The sequence below is a fragment of the Phalaenopsis equestris genome, unplaced genomic scaffold (genome assembly GCF_001263595.1).
Source record: "Phalaenopsis equestris unplaced genomic scaffold, ASM126359v1 Scaffold000022, whole genome shotgun sequence".
NCBI classification, from domain to species: Eukaryota; Viridiplantae; Streptophyta; class Magnoliopsida; order Asparagales; family Orchidaceae; genus Phalaenopsis; species Phalaenopsis equestris.
In genome coordinates this window covers 1145942-1169020 of record NW_018164464.1, presented here as the reverse complement: position 1 = coordinate 1169020, position 23079 = coordinate 1145942, and the positions used below count along the sequence as shown (strand labels likewise).

The 23079-nt window shown below is 34.3% G+C and overlaps 1 protein-coding gene and 1 pseudogene across 2 annotated transcripts in view; one reads left to right on the top strand and one right to left on the bottom strand.

Moving 5' to 3' along the window:
- The window catches only part of LOC110018451 (actin-related protein 3), a 44088-nt gene that overhangs the window by 9059 nt on the left and 11950 nt on the right, over positions 1-23079 (top strand). For both annotated transcript variants that reach the window (XM_020715769.1, XM_020715768.1), the window contains exons 2-5: positions 2035-2269; positions 2345-2569; positions 15669-15815; positions 22350-22442. In XM_020715769.1, coding sequence (XP_020571428.1) covers positions 2035-2269; positions 2345-2569; positions 15669-15815; positions 22350-22442 — 700 coding nt within the window. The remainder of the gene's footprint in view (positions 1-2034; positions 2270-2344; positions 2570-15668; positions 15816-22349; positions 22443-23079) is intronic.
- LOC110018452 lies at positions 11944-13052 on the bottom strand (annotated as a pseudogene).

Sequence of the window (23079 nt, the reverse complement as noted above, 5' to 3'; positions counted from 1 at the left end):
GTAGCTGACAAAAAATGCGGTCAACAATATAAAATCTTTTAACCAACAAGCTATCACTTAGCTCTCGTCAGACCAAGAGAATTCTATGAATCATCTTCATTTGAGACTTCTCCATTATGAGATGGAATGATTTATGCAACTTCTACAATAGTAGGATCAATATCCAATTTATTATTTGCAAGAAGCATAGATAATATAATTGGAGGACTACTAGAGGAAGGCACAATAATTTCAACTTATAGGGGATTATTTTTGAGTGCAACCTTAGTTGATGAAGGAGGAATAATCGTTATAAGAGTAGAAGTGTTTTGAATATTTGAGTGTATCTGTTGATCTTAGCTTTTACTTTCCTTAAATCCGGATGAACCTTTAAGCAAACATGATATTCATGACCAAATATCTTTTAGAAAGAGCAATATCGAGGGATGCCTTCATATTAAATCTATTGTCAATAGCCACAATATGATGTTAAAAAAAAAAAAAACCCGAAGAAGAAACACATTCTTCTGAAGCAGGGAAGTAATATCCAATTCTTTCAGGAACTTGGTCGTTGATGCCCTTGAAAAACAAGTATCAAAAGCGCCAACTTGCAAAATTTTATTAAAAATTTATCTTAAAGAACATAGATTTGATTGGTTAAAGTCTTGCAAACATGACCTACAAAAGACTGCCCATGTAGGGGTAATATATGATTCGTTGAAACGTCAAAATGAGATGACCACTTCAACATTTGCATTGGAAAGCCATTGAATTAGTTGGTATGAAGACAAAAATCTTACTGAAGAAAATTTGATAATGATATGACGTTAATCAACGAGCCAAACTGAATATTCTCTAATCAAATGATGACTTGACATGAATTTGCAAAGGTGAGATTTTTAAAACAAAATCTCATTTCTATATGATTCAAGTTAGACCTAATTGGCATCATGCCTCACTATTTGCATGCCACCACCATGGTGGCTTTTCCATATTGGGTTATTTTGGTGCTATTTGCATGTTTGTATTTTTTATTTTGTTGAGCTAATCACATTAATTTATCTTGGAGCAAGTGTGCTCTTGTGGAGAGCAGTGACAAGGAACATTATGAGTAGCAAATTAGAGTGCTTTTGAATGTTTTAATATCTACCATTTTTATACGTATAATTCTGAGCTTATATTAATTTAATTGGATGAAAAAAAATTATGGTGTGGCATAATGTAAAGATCTTTATAAAACAATCAAGAATCATTTCATAATCCAAAAGTAGAAGAATGAAATTGGAAAGGATCAAGGAATCGTGTTAAATTTAATTTTTTTCTATGTTTTGGTTGAAAAGAATGGATGAATTTTTGTAAATTGAGTTTTTTTTTTAAATGATAAAATGACATGAGCTAAAGTGTTGATCAGTACATTTATTTATATTTTGTAAATAAATTTAATGCACTATTAATCACATTGAAATTTAAAAAGTTATTATTAATGTAAGATCTGCTAAAAAATTCTGACGTTTACTAACTCATAATATATGTATTAATCTATATCTATAAATATAAAAAGTTTTTTTTAAGATAAAAAATAGAAATAAAATAACCCAAACAACTGTACATATAAGCTTATCAGTATGTTTATATTAAAAAAATATGAGATTAATACGAGCAAGTACACTACCACTCCTTATTCTATTTTTTGTCATTACTCCCACCAAAAAGAGCACTCTGCCATCTTGATAAATCAAAGCAATCAGCTCATTGCTTCATGTGATTAAAAAATAGCAAATCACACCTCAATATCTCAATTTGGTGAATCCATCTTGGCTGCTATTGTCACTGGCGCGTAAATCTTCGGATGTGATTCCAATTATTTCTCATTCAAATCATGAAAAAACTTACTATGAAGCTATTAAATATGTTTTGTGTGGAGTTCTTATATGCCATTTCTTTTCTAATATTTAAAAAGACTTTGAAATCTGAGAATCATCTTTATGTTAATTTTTGCTGTATGTATCAATTTCTATTCGTTATGTTGACTTCCAATGATATCTTACATTTTAGGTACACCAAAATGGGGTTTTCTGGAAATGTTGAGCCCTGCTTTATCATCCCTACTGTAGTAGCGGTTAATGAATCCTTTCTAAATCAGTCGAGGAGTTCTAATAAGTCCAATTGGCTAGCACAATACAATGCAGGAGTGATGGCTGACCTTGATTTTTTCATTGGAGAGGAGGCTTTATCTCGGTCACGCTCAAGCAGTACTTACAATCTAAGTTATCCGATTCATGAGGGTCAGGTATCGTGGTGTTTATTAATATCTTCATTTTGGTATATGATTTTTCCCTCTATTTTTATTTATCTCAAATTGTAGGTGGAGAATTGGGATACAATGGAAAGATTTTGGCAGCAATGTATTTTTAATTACCTGCGGTGTGACCCTGAGGATCATTATTTTCTTCTAACTGAAAGTCCACTTACAGCTCCCGAAAATCGTGAATATATGGGAGAAATCATGTTCGAGACATTTAATGTCCCCGGACTGTATATAGCAGTCCAGCCTGTTCTAGCCCTTGCTGCTGGATACACCACTTCAAAGGTTTGTTGAAAAATAACACATGACTTGATTATTTTCTTTGCTTAAACTTTTATTACTACATTGAAAAATACAGTAATTTAGCTTATCCCCTTATGGAATTATGCTGTATTTTTGGCATATAATTAATATTGGACTGAGTTGCTTATTAAATGCATAATAGACCCAAATATCCAATTGAAAAGCACAAGATTGAATAGAATTCTAGTAGCACATTATCTGAAATCATTTACCTTTTTATCATTTATTTATTATTTAATTATATTTTCATTAGTTTCTTGGGTTAAAATACAATGATAGAACTTTTTTTTGTCTTGTTAGACAACATAAAAGATGCTGTTTTCAGAGTTGTCTACTTTCCAGTCTTGTAAGTTAGAAGATTCCATTTGCTATACATATGAAGTTCCTCAATTTTATTGCTCCTTGATAGTGACAACTATAAGAAGTACAAGTAAATTTATAAATCAAATAAACCTTGAATATTTAATTTGCTATTGATATTTCTTGCTAGGCATTTTTTCACATTTGGTTTTGATATCATTCTTGTTAATTGCTGAGTTTGTTATTCTAGCGTTTTTTCTATCAGAAGAAAGTTGTCGGGTTCCGATAGCCGGTTGGAGGGAAAGTCGGCGGTCACAGGAAGAGTCGGCTGTCGAAGGAAAGGTCCAAGTGTTGCTCATCCCGAAGGAGAGACTTAGAGTTGTACACCCTTCATGGAACTTGTCGTTGTCGGGTGTTAAATTTATGATTTGGGCACAGGACGATCGTATACGCACCCCTCGCGGAGCTTGTCTTTGCCTGGTGCCGATACGTCCCGTAGGTCTCTGTTGATATTCAGAAACCTCTCGCTGAGCTTGTTGCTGCCGGGTGCTAATTTTATAATTTGAGTGTTTGATGATCTTTTACGTACCATTCCGGAGCTTGTCACTGCTAGGTGCCGATGCATTCCATAGACCTCTCGCGATCGTTAGCCACCCCTCTTGGAGCTTGTCGCTGCTGACTAGTAACTTTATAATTTGGGTGCAGGACGATTGTTTACGTACCCTTTGCAGAGCTTGTCTCTGTCGGGTGCCGATACTTCCCATAGGCTTCTGACGATCGTTAGACTTTCCTCGCGGAGCTTGTCGCTTGGGTGCAAACTTTATAATTTGGGCGCAAGACGATCGTTCACACATCCCTCACAGAATTTGTCGCTGCCGGGTGTTGATGCGACCCATAGGCCTCTATGACCTATTGATGCTCTTAGCGTCGTTGTCGGTGTTTTGTTATGCCTTTGACCGATCAGATGTTCTTGACGTTGTCAGTTGTTTCTCATGCTTTTGATCGATCAATAGCTCTTGACGTCGTTGTTGGTTATTTCTTATGCTTTTGGCCGATCAGACACTCTTGACGTCGATGTCATTTTTTTTACCTGGGTTTGAGTTCCCCAAGTGCTAGAAACAAATGAATTGAGATGTATGCAGATAAGTATATAGTATATAAGTGAGTAGAAATTGAGTGATGCATGAAAATATGTAAGAATTGAGTCATATGCAATTCTTCCCTTTTTGGAAATGGCTGACCGTAGGTGGAGGCATCGGGAGCAGCATTCTCTTCAAAGGATGCTTCAAAGATATTGAGAAAGAGATGAAGTTTTTAAGGGATCGCCGGTGATGAGGAGTAAAGGAAGTGAATTCTCTTTTGCGCAAGTTCCCTTTGTGTGTTCTTTGCTAGGAGTGTTTCTGAAGTGTTTCCTATTAATGTTGGCTCGTTTTCTTGTTCACAACTTGATCCACGCTCACCGCACCTTTTAGGATGTTGGATCCAAATCTGTTTAGTGGGTCGTGCCCAAAAAAATAGTGCTTTGGGCCGAGGGGAGGTGATTGAGAGGGAGAGAAATGAGAGAGAGAGAGAGAAGAGGAGGACTTTCCCCGGACATGGGGGAAAATGGGGTGTTCCCGGGCTCGTGCACCCATTTTATTTCATAAAATTGGATGTTGCAAATTAGGTGTGCCCCAAAAAGTCCCCCACCCTCTTTTATATCATGAAACCCTCCTATTTATAGAAGATTCAAGGGAAAGAAAGTACAAAAAATACATAGTTGGCTATGCTTTTGAAGGGAAGCAAAGGACATTTTAGTCTTTTTTTTTTTAATTATTTTCACCGTTGGATCATATCGAGATTGATGCAGACTTTCATGTCCATGTTTGTCGGCCGAATGAAGTGAAGTGGCCAAGGGAGAGAGCTTGGTCGGCCAACTGAAGCGAGGAGGCCGAGGAAAAGAGCTTGGTTGGTCGACTGAAAAGAGATGACCGACCGCCAAACCGCCTCGAGATTCGTGTAGCCCATTTTTGAGTAACACATTTGAATCAAGTTTTTTTATTCCTCATTGAAGTTAATGCGATATGATGATGTGTTAGTTTGAACGTTCATGGTCTGGAGTGCAGTTGTAGACTTTATGATTTTGTTTTTAATAGTAAACAATTGCATTAGGTGATGGTATGATTTGTTGTTAGTTCATTATTAGAGGCCTTTTGTTGGCATAAAAGATGCTTGCTTTTGGATAAAAATCATGATGATATATTGACTGAAGTTTGTCATGATTTGTCCCATGTTTTATATTATGTTTGTCTTTAGTTGACTTTCAGCTGGTTAGTAGTGAATGAAGTGCTGTTTGTCATTGATATCTGATTCATTGTTTTTTATTTGTGAAATTGTAGTTTTGTCGATGCATATAAAGCCCTTTTGTTATAAAATTGCTTAGGATCATGTAATTCAATGATGATGAATAAAGTATTTTAAGTTATATTTTTATGGATTTTATCCTCTTCTGATCATTGGAGAATTCACACACTATTTCCGTGTTTGAGGATCCAATAACTTAGCTTGAAGATTCAACAATTTCACGAATCAACATATTGAGCTTGAGGATTAATTATGCATCTTTTGTTACCTTTCCCTTTCTCTTGTCTCCCCTTAATCCCTTGGTTTCAACAATTCCATTTCCCAACTAGCTTCAACTTGAATTGACGGCACATAGGATTTTTACTCTTGGATGTTGTTAATGCATGATAAGTCTCCTGTTTTATGTTATATTTATTGTTAGCATTCTTTGAACTAGTTAAGGGTAAAATTATTATTTTTCATATAGCACTAATTTATCCAATGTTTTTTAAATTTTAATTGTTAAGGGTGTTTTTATCATTTTGAATGAGATTTATTGTTATAATTAGTTTCTGAGGTCATTTATTTAATCGAATGATCAAATGTTACTAGTGTAATACCACACAAATTAACTTATGGTGCATGTTACGTAATAGAGCCGTGAGTTTTATTAAGAACAATATACATTTCTGAGTTAACCACTCTTTCTAACCTGCTAACATCAAAGTTACATTAGTATTTAAATCCCATTATCCAAATAATAGACATTTATTGATTTAATGATATTTGTGCTAGCAAGAGAATGATTGATAGTTAAATCCCAATTAAACTGATATCACTTTATTAACCTAAACACAATAACGATAATAATGTGGATTGGTATTTTGTCAATCTAGCTTAAGCAATCGGAATAAAGAAATAAATGTGCAGCAATGCAACCAATTAAATCTAAGTTATAAATAATTTGGCGCATAGCTATTATTAGTTGGGTCGGCTTCTAACTGACCCACATCAACGCATTAGCCTACCTGCTTAAGATTTCATTAACCAGACTTGTAATAACAATTTCACTTCTTCACTGCTAAAGTAGGTAAGGAAACCTTTTATTAAAGGGCAAGAGTAGCCCTGCTTGAGCTGGTAAGTCCACTGGCGTCTTACATGGCTGTTCTGAGTTCCACACGGCACACCACAAAGTTTTACGGTAGTGGCATTTACATACATACTACTCAATTCATATGTATTCACATATCTAACACCTAAACTTTAAATTTTATATTTATACTACCAAAACTTTTATATAACGAAAAAAAACCTCTATTTTAACTTTAAAATGGTGAAATACACTTTTTCATGCATGGATAAGGTTGTATGCATGTAAAAATTGAATTTTAGGTGTTAGATTTGTAAATACATAAGGATTGAGTGGTACACTTGTAATCTTCCTTTACAATAATACTAGGCCAAAGTTCTCTTGAACTTTGGATGTGATCTAATGAAAATTATCTTAAAGCACAATTATTTTTCCTAAGAAGATGTATCATTACATGATATTTAGGTTTTAATAGAGATGTATATATCATATTAATACAACTCCTTTGGATGTATGCATGTTAACAGTTCTACATGAAATAAATAGTTGCATAATAATTTATCTATGAAATTGTTTGATTATTGCATGTTCTTTTGATTCTAGTAAACATACACTTTTTTATTATTAGATGAATATAATGTGTCACATTAAAAAATTATGTGTGCTATGAAGTATGAAAATAGTGTATGCATGAATTCTTGTATATGCATGCGAAGAGAAGTTCACCTTCTTATACTTGCACACGTCAGGTATCTTTTTCTACTGCCCTGGACAATTGTGAAATTTAGATCACTAATCGTTGTGCTGAAAAAAGAGTATCAACCAGGTTTGAGTAGACATTCTACCGCCTTAGACAATTATGAGATTTAGGACACTAATCATTATGTTGACGGGAGAGTATCGACTAAGGCCGAATGGATACCTTTCCACTTTTATAGTCATATAAGTTAGATCATAAATCGCAGTGCTTGCGGGATAATATTAGCTATGGGCATGTTATGTTATCTTTTGACGGTGCTCCTAAGATGAATGTGAAAGTTGAGAGTATGAATGCTAAAGTTTAATAAATCAAACCTTGAAAAATAAAGTAAAAGATAATTCTTGTAGAAATTTTATATTTTTTTCACGAGCAAGCATCATGAATATAGCTTTAAATATTATATGATTTTTTAGAATTCATTATGAGAGACCAACATACATATTATTTTTTTTTATTTGGGTCACTATAGTTTAAAGTGTATTAAATATTTAAGTCAAGTAAAGTGTATTAAAGATGAAAACAAAAAATTACTTTCTAAGAGGAAGATATTCAACACAGATGTGTGAGATATTTGGATAAACTTTTCAATGAAATTTCTAAAAATTTGATTGACCTTATTGATTTTAATATTGTTAATAATAAAAAAAATTAAATTTTTATCGCCGCATTAGTAAAAAGGAAGTTGAGGAGGCTTTAAAGAATGCTAATGGTGGAAATTCAGTAGGACCTAATGCTATCCCAATTGAAGTATGTAAATATTTAGGAGATTTGCTAGTTTTTTTGTCTTACTAAATTCTTTAATATTGTTTTGAAAACTAAAAAGATGCCTAAGGAGCATATGAAGAGTATTTTAGTCCCCATTTTTAAGAATATAGGATATGCACGATAGTGTGCAAATTATATAGGAATTAAAATAGTGTGTCATACATTAAAATTATGGGAGAGAATAATTGAACATAGGTTAAGACATGATACAAAGATTTCTTATAATCAGTTTGGACTTGTGCAAGACAAGTCTACTATGGAAGCCATACATTTATTGAAAGGTTTGATGAGGAAGTATAAAGAGAGTAAGGAGATCTACATATAATTTTTCTATATTTAAGAAAGCTTACGATAAGGTTCCAAGATAAGTTTTTTGGAGAGTTCTAGAAAATAAAGGAGTTGATATGACTTATATTCAAGTCATTAAAGATTTGTATACTAGAGCTGTTACTTAGGGTCGAATAGTAAGATTGACCAAGTACTTTCCTATTTTAGTTGGATTACATTAGGGGTCATCTTTAAGCCCATATTTTTTTGCTTTATTTATCTTACTGGACATTTACAAGGGGATGTAACTTGGTGTATGCTTTTTGCCGATGATATCCTTCTTGTTGATAAGACTAGTTGTTGATAAGACTAGAGAAAGTAAGACTAGAGAAAGAGTTTAGGAACATTTTGAATTATGGAGGTTTACATTAGATTTTAATGGCCTTCGTTTGAGTAGATTTAAAATTGAATACATGGAATGTAATTTTAGTAGTAGTAGATCTAGTGACATAGTTGTAACTATGAGTGATCAAATCATTAAAATGTGTGAACGTTTTAGATATCTCGGGTCAATTGTTCAAAGTGATGGTGATATAAATGGAGATGTTATTAGTAGAATTCAGTGGTTGGTTGAAGTGGAGGAATGTATCTGGTCTAATGTGTGATAGAAAAGTACTGCTGCGACTTGAATGAAAATTTCTAAGATGTTGGTGAAACCTAAACTGCTTTATAGAGCAGAATATTGGTCTTTAAAAGAGAAACATAAAACAAAGTTAAGTGTTGCTGAGATGAGAATGCTTAGGTGGATCAGTGGCTTGACACTTTGAAGTGGCTTGACACTTTTGACACTTTGAGAAAAAATGCAAAACAAATGTATATGTGAAAGGGTTGCTGTAGCTCCAGTGACATACAAGATTTGAGAGAGTCAGTCGTCTTAGATGGTTTGGTCACATTAAATGTTGACCATTCGATGATCCAATTAGGAGAGTAATGTTTTAGATTTGACTAATTGATACCAGAGGAAAAACACGAACCACAAAAATAACTTTTTTTAATAGGGATATAGGGTTACAATACACACAAACTGAAATAACATCACTAAAACATTAAATGACACAAACAAACACCTCGAAAGTGTATTCTAAGAGTCGTGGAGGTTTGTTGAATGGATCAGGATGGTTGGTAAGGGTGTTGGCAACAAATGAGTGCTGATAGCAGTGAGGGGAAGGTGTAGAACTGCAAAGACAGAAAGTATGGAGGCCCGTAGATGGTCGGCGGTAAGCGGATTGGTGGCTGGAATGTGCTGGAATATAAGGGTAGCGATGGGGAAGATCTGGGACTGCAAGGTAACTGCTGTAGAGGTGCGGCAGGATGCTAGGAGGGACCTGGAAGGGCCAGACAACAGGTTGCTGCAGCAGTAAGGGGGTCGACAGTGTAGGGGGAAGCTGTGGGGGTGGCCGACGACTAAGAGAAGTGGAGGAGAAGTAGCCGGGAATATAAAATGGGAATATAAAATGGGGAGATACAATCATCACCTCAGAGTAGGATACAGTCGGAGCACCACCACCTCCTCGAATACAACCTTGCGAAAGAGAGAAGAGTTTCCACATAGGAAATTTGAAATCAAACACAAAAAAAACTACTTCCAAAAACTGAAAACAACTACATAGACTCTTATACGAAGAAGAAACGAAAGAGATAAAAAATGAAACTCCCACACAAAAGGAAGGGGTGGAGAGGCCAAAAATATTCAGAAATTAACCATGAAAATACTCCCAAATGAAGAAGACACCTAAAAGGAAAGAGGGGGCAACAGTGGGCGGGAGCGACACTTCCAGGGGACCTCGAATGGGTGAATGTCATGGGATCAGGAGTATCAATCTCGCTCCAAGGAGCGGGCACAGAGACTTGTCCAATCATCCCCTTTCTCGGTCAGTCCAGTTGGCCCAAATGTGGTTCGGTTTAGCTGCTGCTACCCGTAGTGGAAGGAGGAAAGCCCCACGTCACTAATGTTAAGAAAGACAGAGGTAAATTTTAAAAGACTTGGGCATATTGTATAAAAATGATCTTAAGAATTAAATGAAAATATAACACTCACTAGGACATAATGTTGACAAAGGATTTATGTAGTCGGTCAGTACTATAGTTTAAAAATGTGATCACTCAACTTGTTATCTTGGATAACACATTTTACTCTTTTAATACTTTTTCAGCTTTAAGCTTTTGAATAATATTAATACCATAGGAGATAGTGTGTACATAAGTCGAGGTCAACAGTCCGAAGGTAAACTTTTATTTGATCAATTAAATTATTTTTAGTGGCTCATTCAATTTATTGAGATTGTAAATTATTGAGGATAACAATTTAAAATAGAAAATTAATGTAGAAAATTTTAAATTTCATGATTTGACTTTTCGTTCCCCTATTTGTTATTTCCAAACTTAAGGTCTATTTAGTACACTTTCATATTGTGATTTGGAAAATATGAGTATTCTCCATAGTAGTGCTGCAAAAAAAACTCGTTGTTCGCCGCAACTATTGTTTGACTTGCTAAGTAACTTGTATTCGATTTGGTTGTTAAACAATCAAATTGAACACAAATAATTTTTTGAGCACTTATAATTGATTCAAACATAAATTTTTATTCGGTCGTGTTTGACTCTATTAGTTAATTAACTATTGAATTAATTATTATATTAACTATTTATATTGATTTTGTATCTTGTATTTAAAAATTATTAAATTTTGTTTTTTCAAAAACATTCTAGGCAAAATCAAGCCGAACACTTGCTAAAATGAGCAAACGAATTCTAATTAAGTTGAACATGACTATGATATTGTTGAAATTCAGAATAATGCGGAATAAAGTAGAATACTTTGGGATGCTTAATTATGTCATTGATATGAGCGGAGATATAAATAACCCTTACAAGAATCTTATAGTAGGAAAGATAATAATAATAAAAAAATGATATGAAATGAAAGACATATCACATGATATCTCCAATAATTAATTCATATTAATTATTATGAGATATATGAAATAATGTAAAATAAGAAAACAAATAATTTCTAATCCAAGAAAATAAATATAAAATAGGAAATGAAATATCTTTTTATATTAAGAAAATAATTTGTTCCTCATAACTTCTTATATGAATAAATTATTCTATTATAATTCTTAACATTCCCCCTCAAATTTGAAATATATGTTAATAATTCTAACTTGTTGAGTAGTGAAGAAAAATTGATCGTTTAGATTATCGAATTTGCTAGATTCAAGCTTGACTGAATTTTGAGTTTTGTCACTCATATGTTTCAGTGTAGATTAGAGATTCAAACTTGACTGAATTTGCTGGATTCAGCTTGGCTGAATTTTGTGGTTTGCAGAGAAAGAGACAACTTACATGAAAACTGACTTTTAGTTGACCGCGGTTGTCGTTGGCTGCAGAACAAAAACATGTAAATCACACCCAGTAAATTCTGCTGACTGAGTAAGCAGTAGAAGAAAGGGCGGCTGGAAACAGAGCTCCCCCTAACGCTTTGGTAGGGAAGAAAAAAATACTGCAGGAGGAAGGGCTGGCGATTGATTTTGCCGACATTGTTCGATCCATGACAACGATATCTCCGTAGAAGAAAGGGTGGCTGGAAACAGAGCTCCCTCTGACGCTTTAGCAGGTAAGAAAAAAATACTGCAGGAGGAAGGGTCGGCGATATATTTTGCCAGCATTGTTAGGTCCACGACAACGATATCTCTAGCGAAATGATGATGAGGCGGGTGGCGTCATCGCTGGTGTCGCCCTGGCTGGAACCCCGTTGCTGGTGCCAGCATAGGAGAATAAAAGCAAGAAGTTTTTTTTTTATGGTTTGTGGTGATGTATGACAAAACTCCAAAGCATCTTTGCTATCATGTTTTTTTCTTTGTGGGAGCCGTGTACAAAAGTGAAGTAAGATCTCCCGATTTTCTGAAAGACTTCAGAGAAGGAGAATCCTGGGAAACTAGGAACCCTTTTCGGCCTTGGCGGCAGTGGCAACAGCTTGTCCCCGGAGGCGACCCGTTCTCCTGGCAGCGATAAGACCGGCCTTTTGCCCGGGCGGAGCTTCGCGGTGAACGGTTGATGCGTGGCCGATATGCTGGTGGTTTCCTCCTCCATGGGGATGCTCTACAGGGTTCATGACAACACCGCGGACCTTCGACTGACAGTTATGCTTCACCCTGTACTTGTGGTAAGCGGCTTTGAGGAGAGGTTTCTCCGTTTTGCCACCATCGGCGACCTGGCCGATCATGGCTCAACATCTGCTGGGATCTATCTTCTTAGCGCCAGATGGGAGCTTGATTCTAGAAGTCCCGTTATCAAGGTCATGACTGATAACAATAGTGTAGTCTCCCGAAGCTCTCGCGAGCACACCGCGATCACCAACATGGCGCTCAACGTTGCATACGACCCCCTCCAGGATCGAGCGAAGGGGTAAAACGTTTCCAACCATGAGAGAAGCCTTACGGTCGCAGTACACGAACTGGCCGATGTACATGCCTTCTGCGGCGACGAAGAGCTTCTTTTGGTGCTTGTAGCAGAACGAGCGACAAAAGGTTACGCGAGCGAGCGGAGCTCCACGACCGGGATCGTGGATGATGTCGGTAACCATGCCCTTGAGGTATCCATTGTGCTCGCTGAAGTCGAGGCTGCGAAAACGAGCGAAGCCTTATGGTGGTGGGTGTGGGATTTCAAAATTGATTCCGCTCCCTTCCTCTGTGCTCGGATAACCCTAACCATGAGAGTGGCGGCGAAGAGATGGAAGGGATTAAGAGAAGAAGAAAAAATCGTCGTTTCAAATATCAAGACGAGTGTCTCTTTTTCCTGTACAGAGGATGGCAGGAAGGAAGTCCGACAATTCTCAAAGGAGGACCGCTGGCTCTGATACCATGTCAAAGTTTTGAGAAAAATAAACTGAATCATGAATAGACTCAATTCTTAATAAGCTCGATGCATTTTCCCTTTGCTTTCATTTCATTAAATAATTATCTTACAATCTATTTTAAGTACAAAATATTTTGTATAATCTATTTTAGGTAACTTAATAATATATATTTCTAATCTAAATATTCAGCTAAAAGGGAAATAAATCAGAATAAATATATTGAAAATAATTTAAATAAGTAGGTAACTTAATAGTATATATTTCTAATCTAAATATTCAGCTAAAAGGGAAATAAATCAGAATAAATATATTGAAAATAATTTAAATAAGAAAGCTTCTAATTATAGAAAACTCTTAATTTAGCTGTCTGATTGCCGTCATTCTTGATTGACATCCCCCTCAAATTGATGCTGACTGATCAGGAAATATCAATTTGCCAACAAGAAACTGATGATATTGTGAGGACAAAATATCCTCAAGCCGTGAGTGCCAAAGCCGAGAATGCCGAAGTCTAAGAGTGCCGAAGCCGAGAATGCCGAAGCCTTAGAGACAACTTCTGAACCATAACATGATTTGAGCAAAAGAAACATGATTCGAGCAAAGAAAAACAAGAAATCTCTTATCATTGTCGTCCATAAATTCGAATCATAGCCACAAGAAGGATCCGCTTCCAATTACATAATCCAGCCTACAAATAGGATCCGTTTCCTGATCTAAATGCTGCACGTCATGGCCCACAAATAGGATCCAATTACACAATCCAAATGCTATTAATCATTGCCTACAAGTAGGATCTATTTCCTGTTATACGATTCAAATGCTATTGATTCTTCCTGCAACGATGAGAATGTTTTGTTTCCTGATTTTTACGCCAAAAGTACTGAAGCTGAGATGCCGAAGCCATGAGTGCCAGTGAAAACAAGTTCATGGTGTTCATCATACTCGTAATGTTGGGGTGCAAAATAATTCTCATAGAACTCGCTAAGAAGATCTTCTTTTGGTTCACTAAATTTTGTCTGGTGCCTGAGAGACCATTCATTTCCTCCCCAAATAAGTTTATCTCCTAACAAGGAATCATATAACTTCGACGTATGATTGTCTTCCTGGAAGAGATCTTCAGGTAGAGAGAAGTCGAAAGAACTGCGGGAATTAGGGCAATTCATGTAAGCGAAATTGCTTATAGTTTTGAAGAGATTGCCACCGCTATTCCCAATGCCGTCCGAAGCTAGTAGCGGCTGATAGCAAACCGGAAGACCACTGAATGACAACGTCGGATTCAATGTCTTCGTCGCGGGAGAGCACCGGAGGTCGCTCCGACTCGCTGTGGTAGCGATAACAGCGGGGAAAGGAATAATGAAGATATAATTAGGCAAGGAATGGTTTGTTAGGTGATCCTCAAGCGATGAGAGATCGAAGTTAGAGACACAGAAATTGCGCCAAAGATTCTCTTCTGAGGCTACTACCCGGAGCCCGGAGCTCACACAACCTACCACGGTCGCCTCTCAAGGCCCAAACGAGCAGGCGAACAGTCCAGACAAAGCTGCCGAAGCAGTCGAGCGAGAATCAAGACGAAGAAATAGTTCCTCCTTTCCCGTCTTGCAAGAAGTCCAACGGGAAGGGAGTCTTGACGATACTCCAACAATTATCAGTGCTTTGGGCAAAAATTTGGCTCTGATACGATGTTGAAATTCAGAATAATGCGAAATAAAGTTGAATACTTTGAAATGTTTAATTATTTCATTGATATGAACGAGAGTATAAATAACCCTTACAAGAATCCTATAATAGGAAAAATAATAATAATAAATGATATGAAAGGAAATATATATCACCTGTAATCTTCGATAATTAATTCATATTAATTATTAGGAGATATAAGAAATAACATAAAATAGAAAAACAAATAATTCTTAATCAAAAGAAATAAATATAAAATAAGAAAGGAAATATCTACTTTATTAAGGAAGTAATTTGTTCCTCATACTTTCTTATAGGAATAAATTATTTCATATTATAATTCTTAACATATATATATATGAGCTATTTTGAGTAAATAAATTTTGGATGAGCTGAACATGAATAGGTATTGGGCTCGCTCATGTTCGACTCATTTACACCCCTATTGTAGAGGTAATTTAAACATCTGGACTGGTCATCCCAATCTACTTTCGGGAAAGCGAAAAGAGCACTTTTTTAGTTGCAATTGATAGATTAGAACTCAATCTACCTTCTTGTCATTTTTGTGTGAATCTTTCACGTTTTTTTTTTTTGTAATTTTTGATGCTCTAGATTTATTATTGCAAGTCATTTTGCGAGCATATTACATATGAGTAGTTTTAATTGTGTTTGAGATATAATTCACGATGTTCTGTTTATTGTTCATCATCTTCATCACGCTCGATCGAATTAACCATTGGGGCTTGTGCTTGATAATTTTGACGCTTTAAACGCACCAGCATAATTCATTTTGCTAATGGATGTTGCTTGTGTACTTATTTGGTAGATTTGTTTGCCTTATTTATTGTGCGGCGTGTTGATCAATGTGGACTTCCTTTGTATTCAAATTTGATGTTACAAATATGTCAGAGAAGTTATTTTTGCAAATGTGCCACATAATTGTGACGATGTTACCTCATTTTGGTTAGTTTTCTCCCAGTGTGAGATGACAGGGGTTGTAGTTGATGTTGGAGATGGGGCTACTCATGTTGTTCCAGTGGCTGAAGGTTATGTGATTGGAAATAGCATCAAATCCATTCCCATTTCTGGCAAGGATGTTACTTTGTTTATTCAGAAGCTTATGAAGGTATTATTTCTCTTATCTTTGTCTAAACTATATTCTATGTTTAAAATTTGGTTTTTCAGCTATTGTAAATGCATGCATTTTTTTGGAATTGAGGATTCGCTTATTAAACTGTTGTTAATTATTCTTCTTGCTAATGTATCTTGATAATTGAATAGGATAAGAAAATCACGACCAACGTTAGAACCTGTCTTCACTGTTCTAATCCTTCTTTGGAAGTGCACTCAGGCCTGTAATTGCCACTGCTGCTCAATTATTGAAAATCATTGAAGGATATGAAGCAATTCTTCTTTATAGCAACATGCCTAGAAATCATTTGAAATCCAAATTGATTACATTGGTGGATAATAATTTATCCCCAATGAACATTTGAGTAATTAACTTTGATAAGTACATTGAACATGTGAAGCGTCAGGGATGGGACATTACTTTTGAGAATTGTGTCACGTCTCACTATTGAAATTACTTGATTAGAAAATTAAGATCAAATTTGCTAACAGTCATTTCGATCCTTTAGAAAGAGAAGTGACTTTCCATTGTTTCGCAGTTTTGAAAACCATAAACTTAGGTTCATTCACCAAAAAATCATGCTAGCTCTTTTCCTCAATATAAATGTAAATGGCAAATTTTACCTCTTTAGGTCTTATTTATGCTAGCTCGATTTCTTTCTATCTTCATAGCACTCTTCTTCATTCCCTTCTTCTCTGCGATTTTTTTTGTACGCTTTTTAATGTTTATCCACCTCTCTCTCTCTCTCCTAAGGATATATTTCTTGTGGTAATAGAAAATCTTATGTAGTTATTATTGATGAATACTTGAATTGTTGTGCTTGGCAAGAGCATGTGATTTAGTTGGTGCGGGCTTTGAGAAATCTCACCCAACTTTATTAGTATTCAAGTGATATAGGTTTGACTTGTTAAAAGGGATTGGATTTGTATACAACATTACTTGATATTTACTTTAATGAGGACTTCATGATTTGGGTTAAGATATTTTTATGCATCAACCCTAGTAATTGATTATACCTCTAGATCACACAAGAGAATTTTTTATTATGGTTAGCTGATAGCTTTTGTGATGTTTTGATTGTGATAGCAACTATTTGGATTGGATGAAATAATACACTCTTATTGGCTTACACTAGTTGGTAGGGAGTGACAATCGCTTGATCAAGGTTCCATAATTTCCACCCTCATCTAGTTGTTAGCAAAGGTAGAAGTCTCCACCTAATTGAATAATCCTTATCAACAATCATATGTTTATGCAATTTGATCTTATAAACTTGTGGTGGAAGCTTGTTGAAGTGGTCAATTTTGAGTCCGACTATGGGTAATAGAGAGCATTATGACACATTGAGTGTCTTATGACTCATTATATATAGATTTAGGGATTATGGCTAATATGGACATGAGCCATATTTATAATATAATGACACCATCATAATTAGGCTAAGCATGGATCAGGGGGCCAAGTGCCACATCCTAATCGGTGTAAGATTTTAGTGTGATCATATGAGCTTATTTTATGTGGTTTTGGCTATTTGTGAGCTTGAGCCAAATTTAAAATTACTTCACTTGGAAAATTTTTGCAACATATAGAAAAATTAATTCTCCGAGTGCAAAGCGGTTAGTTATTACTTGATTTTGGCTTTTATTATATATGCTATAAGGGGGTTAGATTTTGATTGAATTTCATCTGGGCGTAATTTGATACGATTACTTCCTTCATGGGATAAATAACCTGAAATGTATTTTGCTTAAAATTTGAGAGGGCATCTCTATGACAAGGATCCCCTTTGATTATAATATTTCGATAACTAAATCCATAATATAGGATGCGACGTAAAGTATTTATCTTGGTTGATAGGGAGTTTGATTTTAAAAGTGAACCCTCCAATTATGCTTCTATTTTAACCCTTCATTTAGTAAGTTGTCGTGCTTTAGGCCTCTACCCTTTTTATGTAGAGGATGGATTTTGGAAGTGAGACTTACAAGTCCTATAATAAAGAGGGCCAAATGTTGCAATTTTACAACCTTTCCGTTTTGGTAGGGTGACTCGGTATAGTTTTCTTATTTTAGGAATATCTTATGAAAGTCCTTAAAGACCTCTTCAAATACATTATCAAGTATTTTGGCAAAACTTTCTATTGAATTACTAGTTTCCAGTCCATGTCAGGAAAGATTGGTGCCTATTTGATGCTGGGAAATTGTAATTATTCTTTTATTACTCAGACACCCATGAAAATGTGAACTTGGCCAATTCCTTTCTTCACATTTCGGAGATCGAGCTTCAACAAACTTCATATGTTTCCTGTTTTTTAGACCCTATTCTTAATATTTTCTAGAATTTTTGGTATTTGTATAATTTTCGTAATGTGAAAAATAGGGTATCACATGCTTTGGTGTACTCCTAAGAAAGTTTGGGGCGTTAGACATGACATTTAATAATCCTAGAAATCCTGAAGCATCTCAAAAGTTTCTATATTTTTCTATGATTGTTTTTGTTTGTCTCTGAATCAAGTTTTCTGGCTATATTTTGTATTTCTTCTACGAATTTTCTATCACTTACCTAATTTTCATGAGTTTTCATATTATTATATTTTTATGATTGAGGAAATATCAGATGTCTTATTCCAAACTTTCTATTCAAGTTTGATGCATGACGAGAGTCACTTGGGACCAACATGGATGAATAATTGAATTGAAAGATGATTTCACACTTCTTTCAACACATCTAAATTAATGCCACCTTTGCATTAGCAAGCATGGTTTCATGTTTTTTAGCGCACCATTTTTTTCAATCTCATTTGCAACTTCATTTATCTTTGCATCGTAGTTGGCAACATGATTTTAATCATATTTGTACAGGAGAATTTTAATTTTTTTAAATAATTATTTTCCTTGCAACTTTTCTAAGTAACATTCTTGTCTTGTTCCTTTTTTTATGTAAACTAAGGAAGGGTCTCTTCATGTTTCATTATTTATTTTGGTCTCTACATTCACTGTTGTCCAAAATTTTTGGATGAATTTGAGTAGCACTCTCACGTTTCCCTATGAAGGCGCCTAAAGGATTTATTTTTCAGTTAATTTGTGGGGATGGGTGACCTCATATTATATACATTTTAAATTTTCTTTGTATGCATTTGTATATTATAATAGGTGTGTGCGCACACACACACATGCATACATAGATTATTATTGTTATTAATTTGAACAGTACTTATCAAAATAACTTAACTACATTTGAAATAAAATAATAATAAATGCCCCAAATAACCTCTAACACAATTTTCTGGTTGACTACCATGTTTCATATTTTATTTTTAGAAATAAATGAATTATTTCCTGAAATTGTGATGCACATTTATGTGTGTTCCATTTGTTTCGTAAATGGCTTACAACGTTGTTTCAATTAATAGAGTAGTTGGTTTAATTAGTGATATAATTAATATCACTAAGGTTTAATTGGATTTTAAAATTGGTGTTTAAATCTTAGATAATTAATTATTTGATTAATCAAGCAAAATAATTTCTATTCAAGTATTTAAAGATTAACAATGCTCTATCAAAGCTTATTAATTTATTATGATTATTTTTTTATTGTGATTATTAGGCTTGAGATTATTGTTGACCAAGTGGTCAAAATAATTGAAAAATTAAAAAAAATAATAATAATTTCCTTATAATTGATAATTAACTATTTAGATCAATCTGATGGGTTAATTAGGTTTTAATGAAGTCCAATGTTGCTTTAGTATATAATTATTATGATTAATTCTATAATAGTTCTATTTTTAATAGTCGACTATATTAGTTGGTAATTATCTTATGCTAAAATTAATTAAGATTTAATGATGGTTTTAATCATGGCCATTAATATTTGATTGTTATATAATTATAATATTTTGGCATGAGATAGTAAACTAATCAATTAATTAGTCGTATTAATAAAACAAGCCATTTTGTTTGATTGGCGATTAACTAAAATTTAACTGTGTTCATTTATAGCGTTACTTAATTAAGATTTTTGAAGGTAGGTGTAATTAGACTTTAACTTGATCTTTATAGTTATATTCATTAGTTGTTAAGTAATTGTTGCTCATGATATATATTTAGAATAAGTAGGGCTTAAATAAGTTTAAAAAGGATACTTGTGTCACGACCCGACCCGAGTTTTTGAATTAACCAAGACGGGAACAGATGGTCGGAGGGTGAAAAAATTTACTGTATTTCTACTCATTCCAAATGCAGAGGAGAAATGCCATTTGAATGATACTATCAAGCATCCATTAATGCTACTTGGGATTGAAGATTATTCTGTGCTGGGGAAGAGGGCAAAACCGTGATGTCATTTGGTAAAAGCGGACAATACCTTGATGTGTGGGAGTTTGGATTGTCATAAATTGGTACTAAGATGTTCAACTCAATTTTGCTAAGTGCTAAGTGAATATATATTATTTTTCTTTATTTTTGATTGCCAAACTTGTTTTTATTTTTGTTTCTACAAACAAGAGCTAGTAAAATCATCCATTTTTTCAAGTAAAAAATGAAAAATAAACTCAATATAATCTTAACATAAACAAAACCAATCCATACATAATATATGGCCATTAAGTTTTTTTTAAAAATGGATTTGATTTGATTTTTCTTTTATTGCAATTTGTCTCTAGGGATTTCTAAATTAATCATATTATAATAACATGCATCACACCTCAACTTCAGTCAACCCGAACTAGGGATGAAAATAAGCTGTGCTCGAGAAAGCTAAGTGTTATCGAACTCAGCTTGTCAAGCAAATGAACCAAATTTTTTTTGTTTATTCGGTTCGTTAAGACAACTTAAACACGGACTTGCTCACAAATATAAATTCTACTTGAAAGTCATATATAAGTTATAAAATGTAAATGTCGCCACATACATCTATATAATTGTAAATGTACGAAGAAGAATAAGTGCGAGTACGTATTCTCCTCAAGACACACACACACACATGAAATATTTGACTTCATAAAAATTAGTTAAACTTGAGCTAATCTTTGAGCCGAATAAAATTGAACTCAAGCAATATGCTTTTTTGACAGCCCTTCGAACTAATTTGCATAATCTTCCTTTTGTGGTCATTTGTTTGATTCTAAGTTAACATTGTTCATAGATTAGGATGATAACTAGTAAAAAAAGGACGTGAATTGGCCTAATTTGGCCAAATCATCCTCCTCCAGTGTGTGGGGTTATTTGATTATGTCGTGACTCCCTTTCATGATTTTGATTTCATTGATCCTTGCCTATGTTAGGCTTGGGCTGAACCCACTAAAGGGTTTGGTTCCTATTGGTGGTTGAGAAAATCCTATGAAGCCACAACCCTCGAAAGATTTTCCTACGGCTAACATTTTTGAAGCTTGATTTGGACATCTGAATATTCTAAAGGGGATGCCAATGGATCATGATTTTTTGCCTAGTTTAATACAGTCCTTAGGTTTTATTCAATATAATTTTTAAAATAATTCACCAGATAGAGTTTATTTTCTTAAAGTTTAGATCACGCATCCGGATATAGGTATTTCTTTCTGAAAACTTGTGTTTTTTGTATCCTTTGTGGCTATTCTATTCTTGTCTTTTATATTGGTTTATAGCCTTTTCATTGTTCTTTTTTCTTACTGATGTCAAGTACTCTATTAATCTAGATGATACATAATTATTTTACTTAACTAGAATGGTATTAAGCATACTTTTCATTGTTTATAGCCTTTTCGTTGTTCTTTTTTCTTACTGATGTTAAGTACTCTATTAATCTAGATGATACATAATTATTTTACTTAACTAGAATGGTATTAAGCATACTTTTTTTTCTTCGACTTCCTCTCCTATAAAATAATTTGTTAATTTAAGGGACAATTACATACATAACAATGATAGAGGAGGAGATTGGGTTTTGCTCGCGAGAGGGTGTGTGGGATTACTAATAATGGTGAGATTACTAGAGATAATTGGAGAGTATATACATTAGAGGAGACGCAACTTCTGCATTAAAATTAAAATGGCGAGGGAGGAAACGTAGGAATACAAATAATGGTGTTTTAGTCATTTTCTGCTCAAATCGATGATTATATTTTTTAAAAAATAACTTTCATGAAAGAATCTTATACGTGAGGTGTCAAAGTAGAGGCTTTTCAAAAACATGGCGTTCTGCCAAGATCTAAACCGAGGACCTTTACATGCATATATATATATATATATATAATTTACTTTTATACCCTCTGATTTTATTCATGTTTGTCATTTAATATTTTATAGACGTGTTAAAAATTCAAATCATCATATTATAATGGTATATCACATTGATGATGTGTCGTGCTTAGGGTTTTTTATTCTCTGCTAATTCCACTGCCCAAATGACAACTGGGTGTATTTTCCTAGAATTTCTTGTTAAACGGAATAACAGCAATCTTTTGTTTTGTGTCATGTTCTACTGCTTAAAATGTTGTTATCCACATGTTCTGCACATTGTGATTCACCAAATGTGCCTGCATATTTTATACAGGAAAGGGGAGAGAATTTACCTCCTGAAGACTCTTTTGAAGTTGCTCGGAAGGTTAAGGAAATGTATAGCTACACTTGCTCAGATATTGTTAAGGTAATTTTCCTCTGCGCTGGTCATTGAGAAAACATTATATCATATTCTACTTGATGCATAGATGATGTAAGCAACGGAGCAGATTATATGGGCGTCATTGCTTGAGAATAACTCAGTCTAAATTTTAAAATATTATTGGAGGCGCCAGAAAATGGAAAGCTAAGCAACGGAGCAGATTATATGGGCGTCATTGCTTGAGAATAACTCAGTCTAAATTTTAAAATATTATTGGAGGCGCCAGAAAATGGAAAGCTACAACTAACCTGGAATTACTTTAATTAACATGATTAAATGTTCTTAGAGATTTAGCCATAGTTCTGCATATAAAATGCTTTAGTATTCGGATGTTCAAGACCATATGGTGGATATAAGCTTGATTATGATGATAATTACACAACTTGTTTCTTTCAGAAAAAAAGTGCATCCATGTTCTCTTATTATTAACATTTGTACTAAGGTTTCAAGTATTTAACTATGATCCCAGAAGCTTACTTCGGACTTGCTTTTCAATTTCATAGCTGTGGTTTATCTCTCTGTTCCATGTGAGAACTGAACCAATGTAGAACCAAGATCAACTTTTAAAATTGAAACAAATGAGTTGAGCATGTTCTCTTCTATACATATATATATATATATA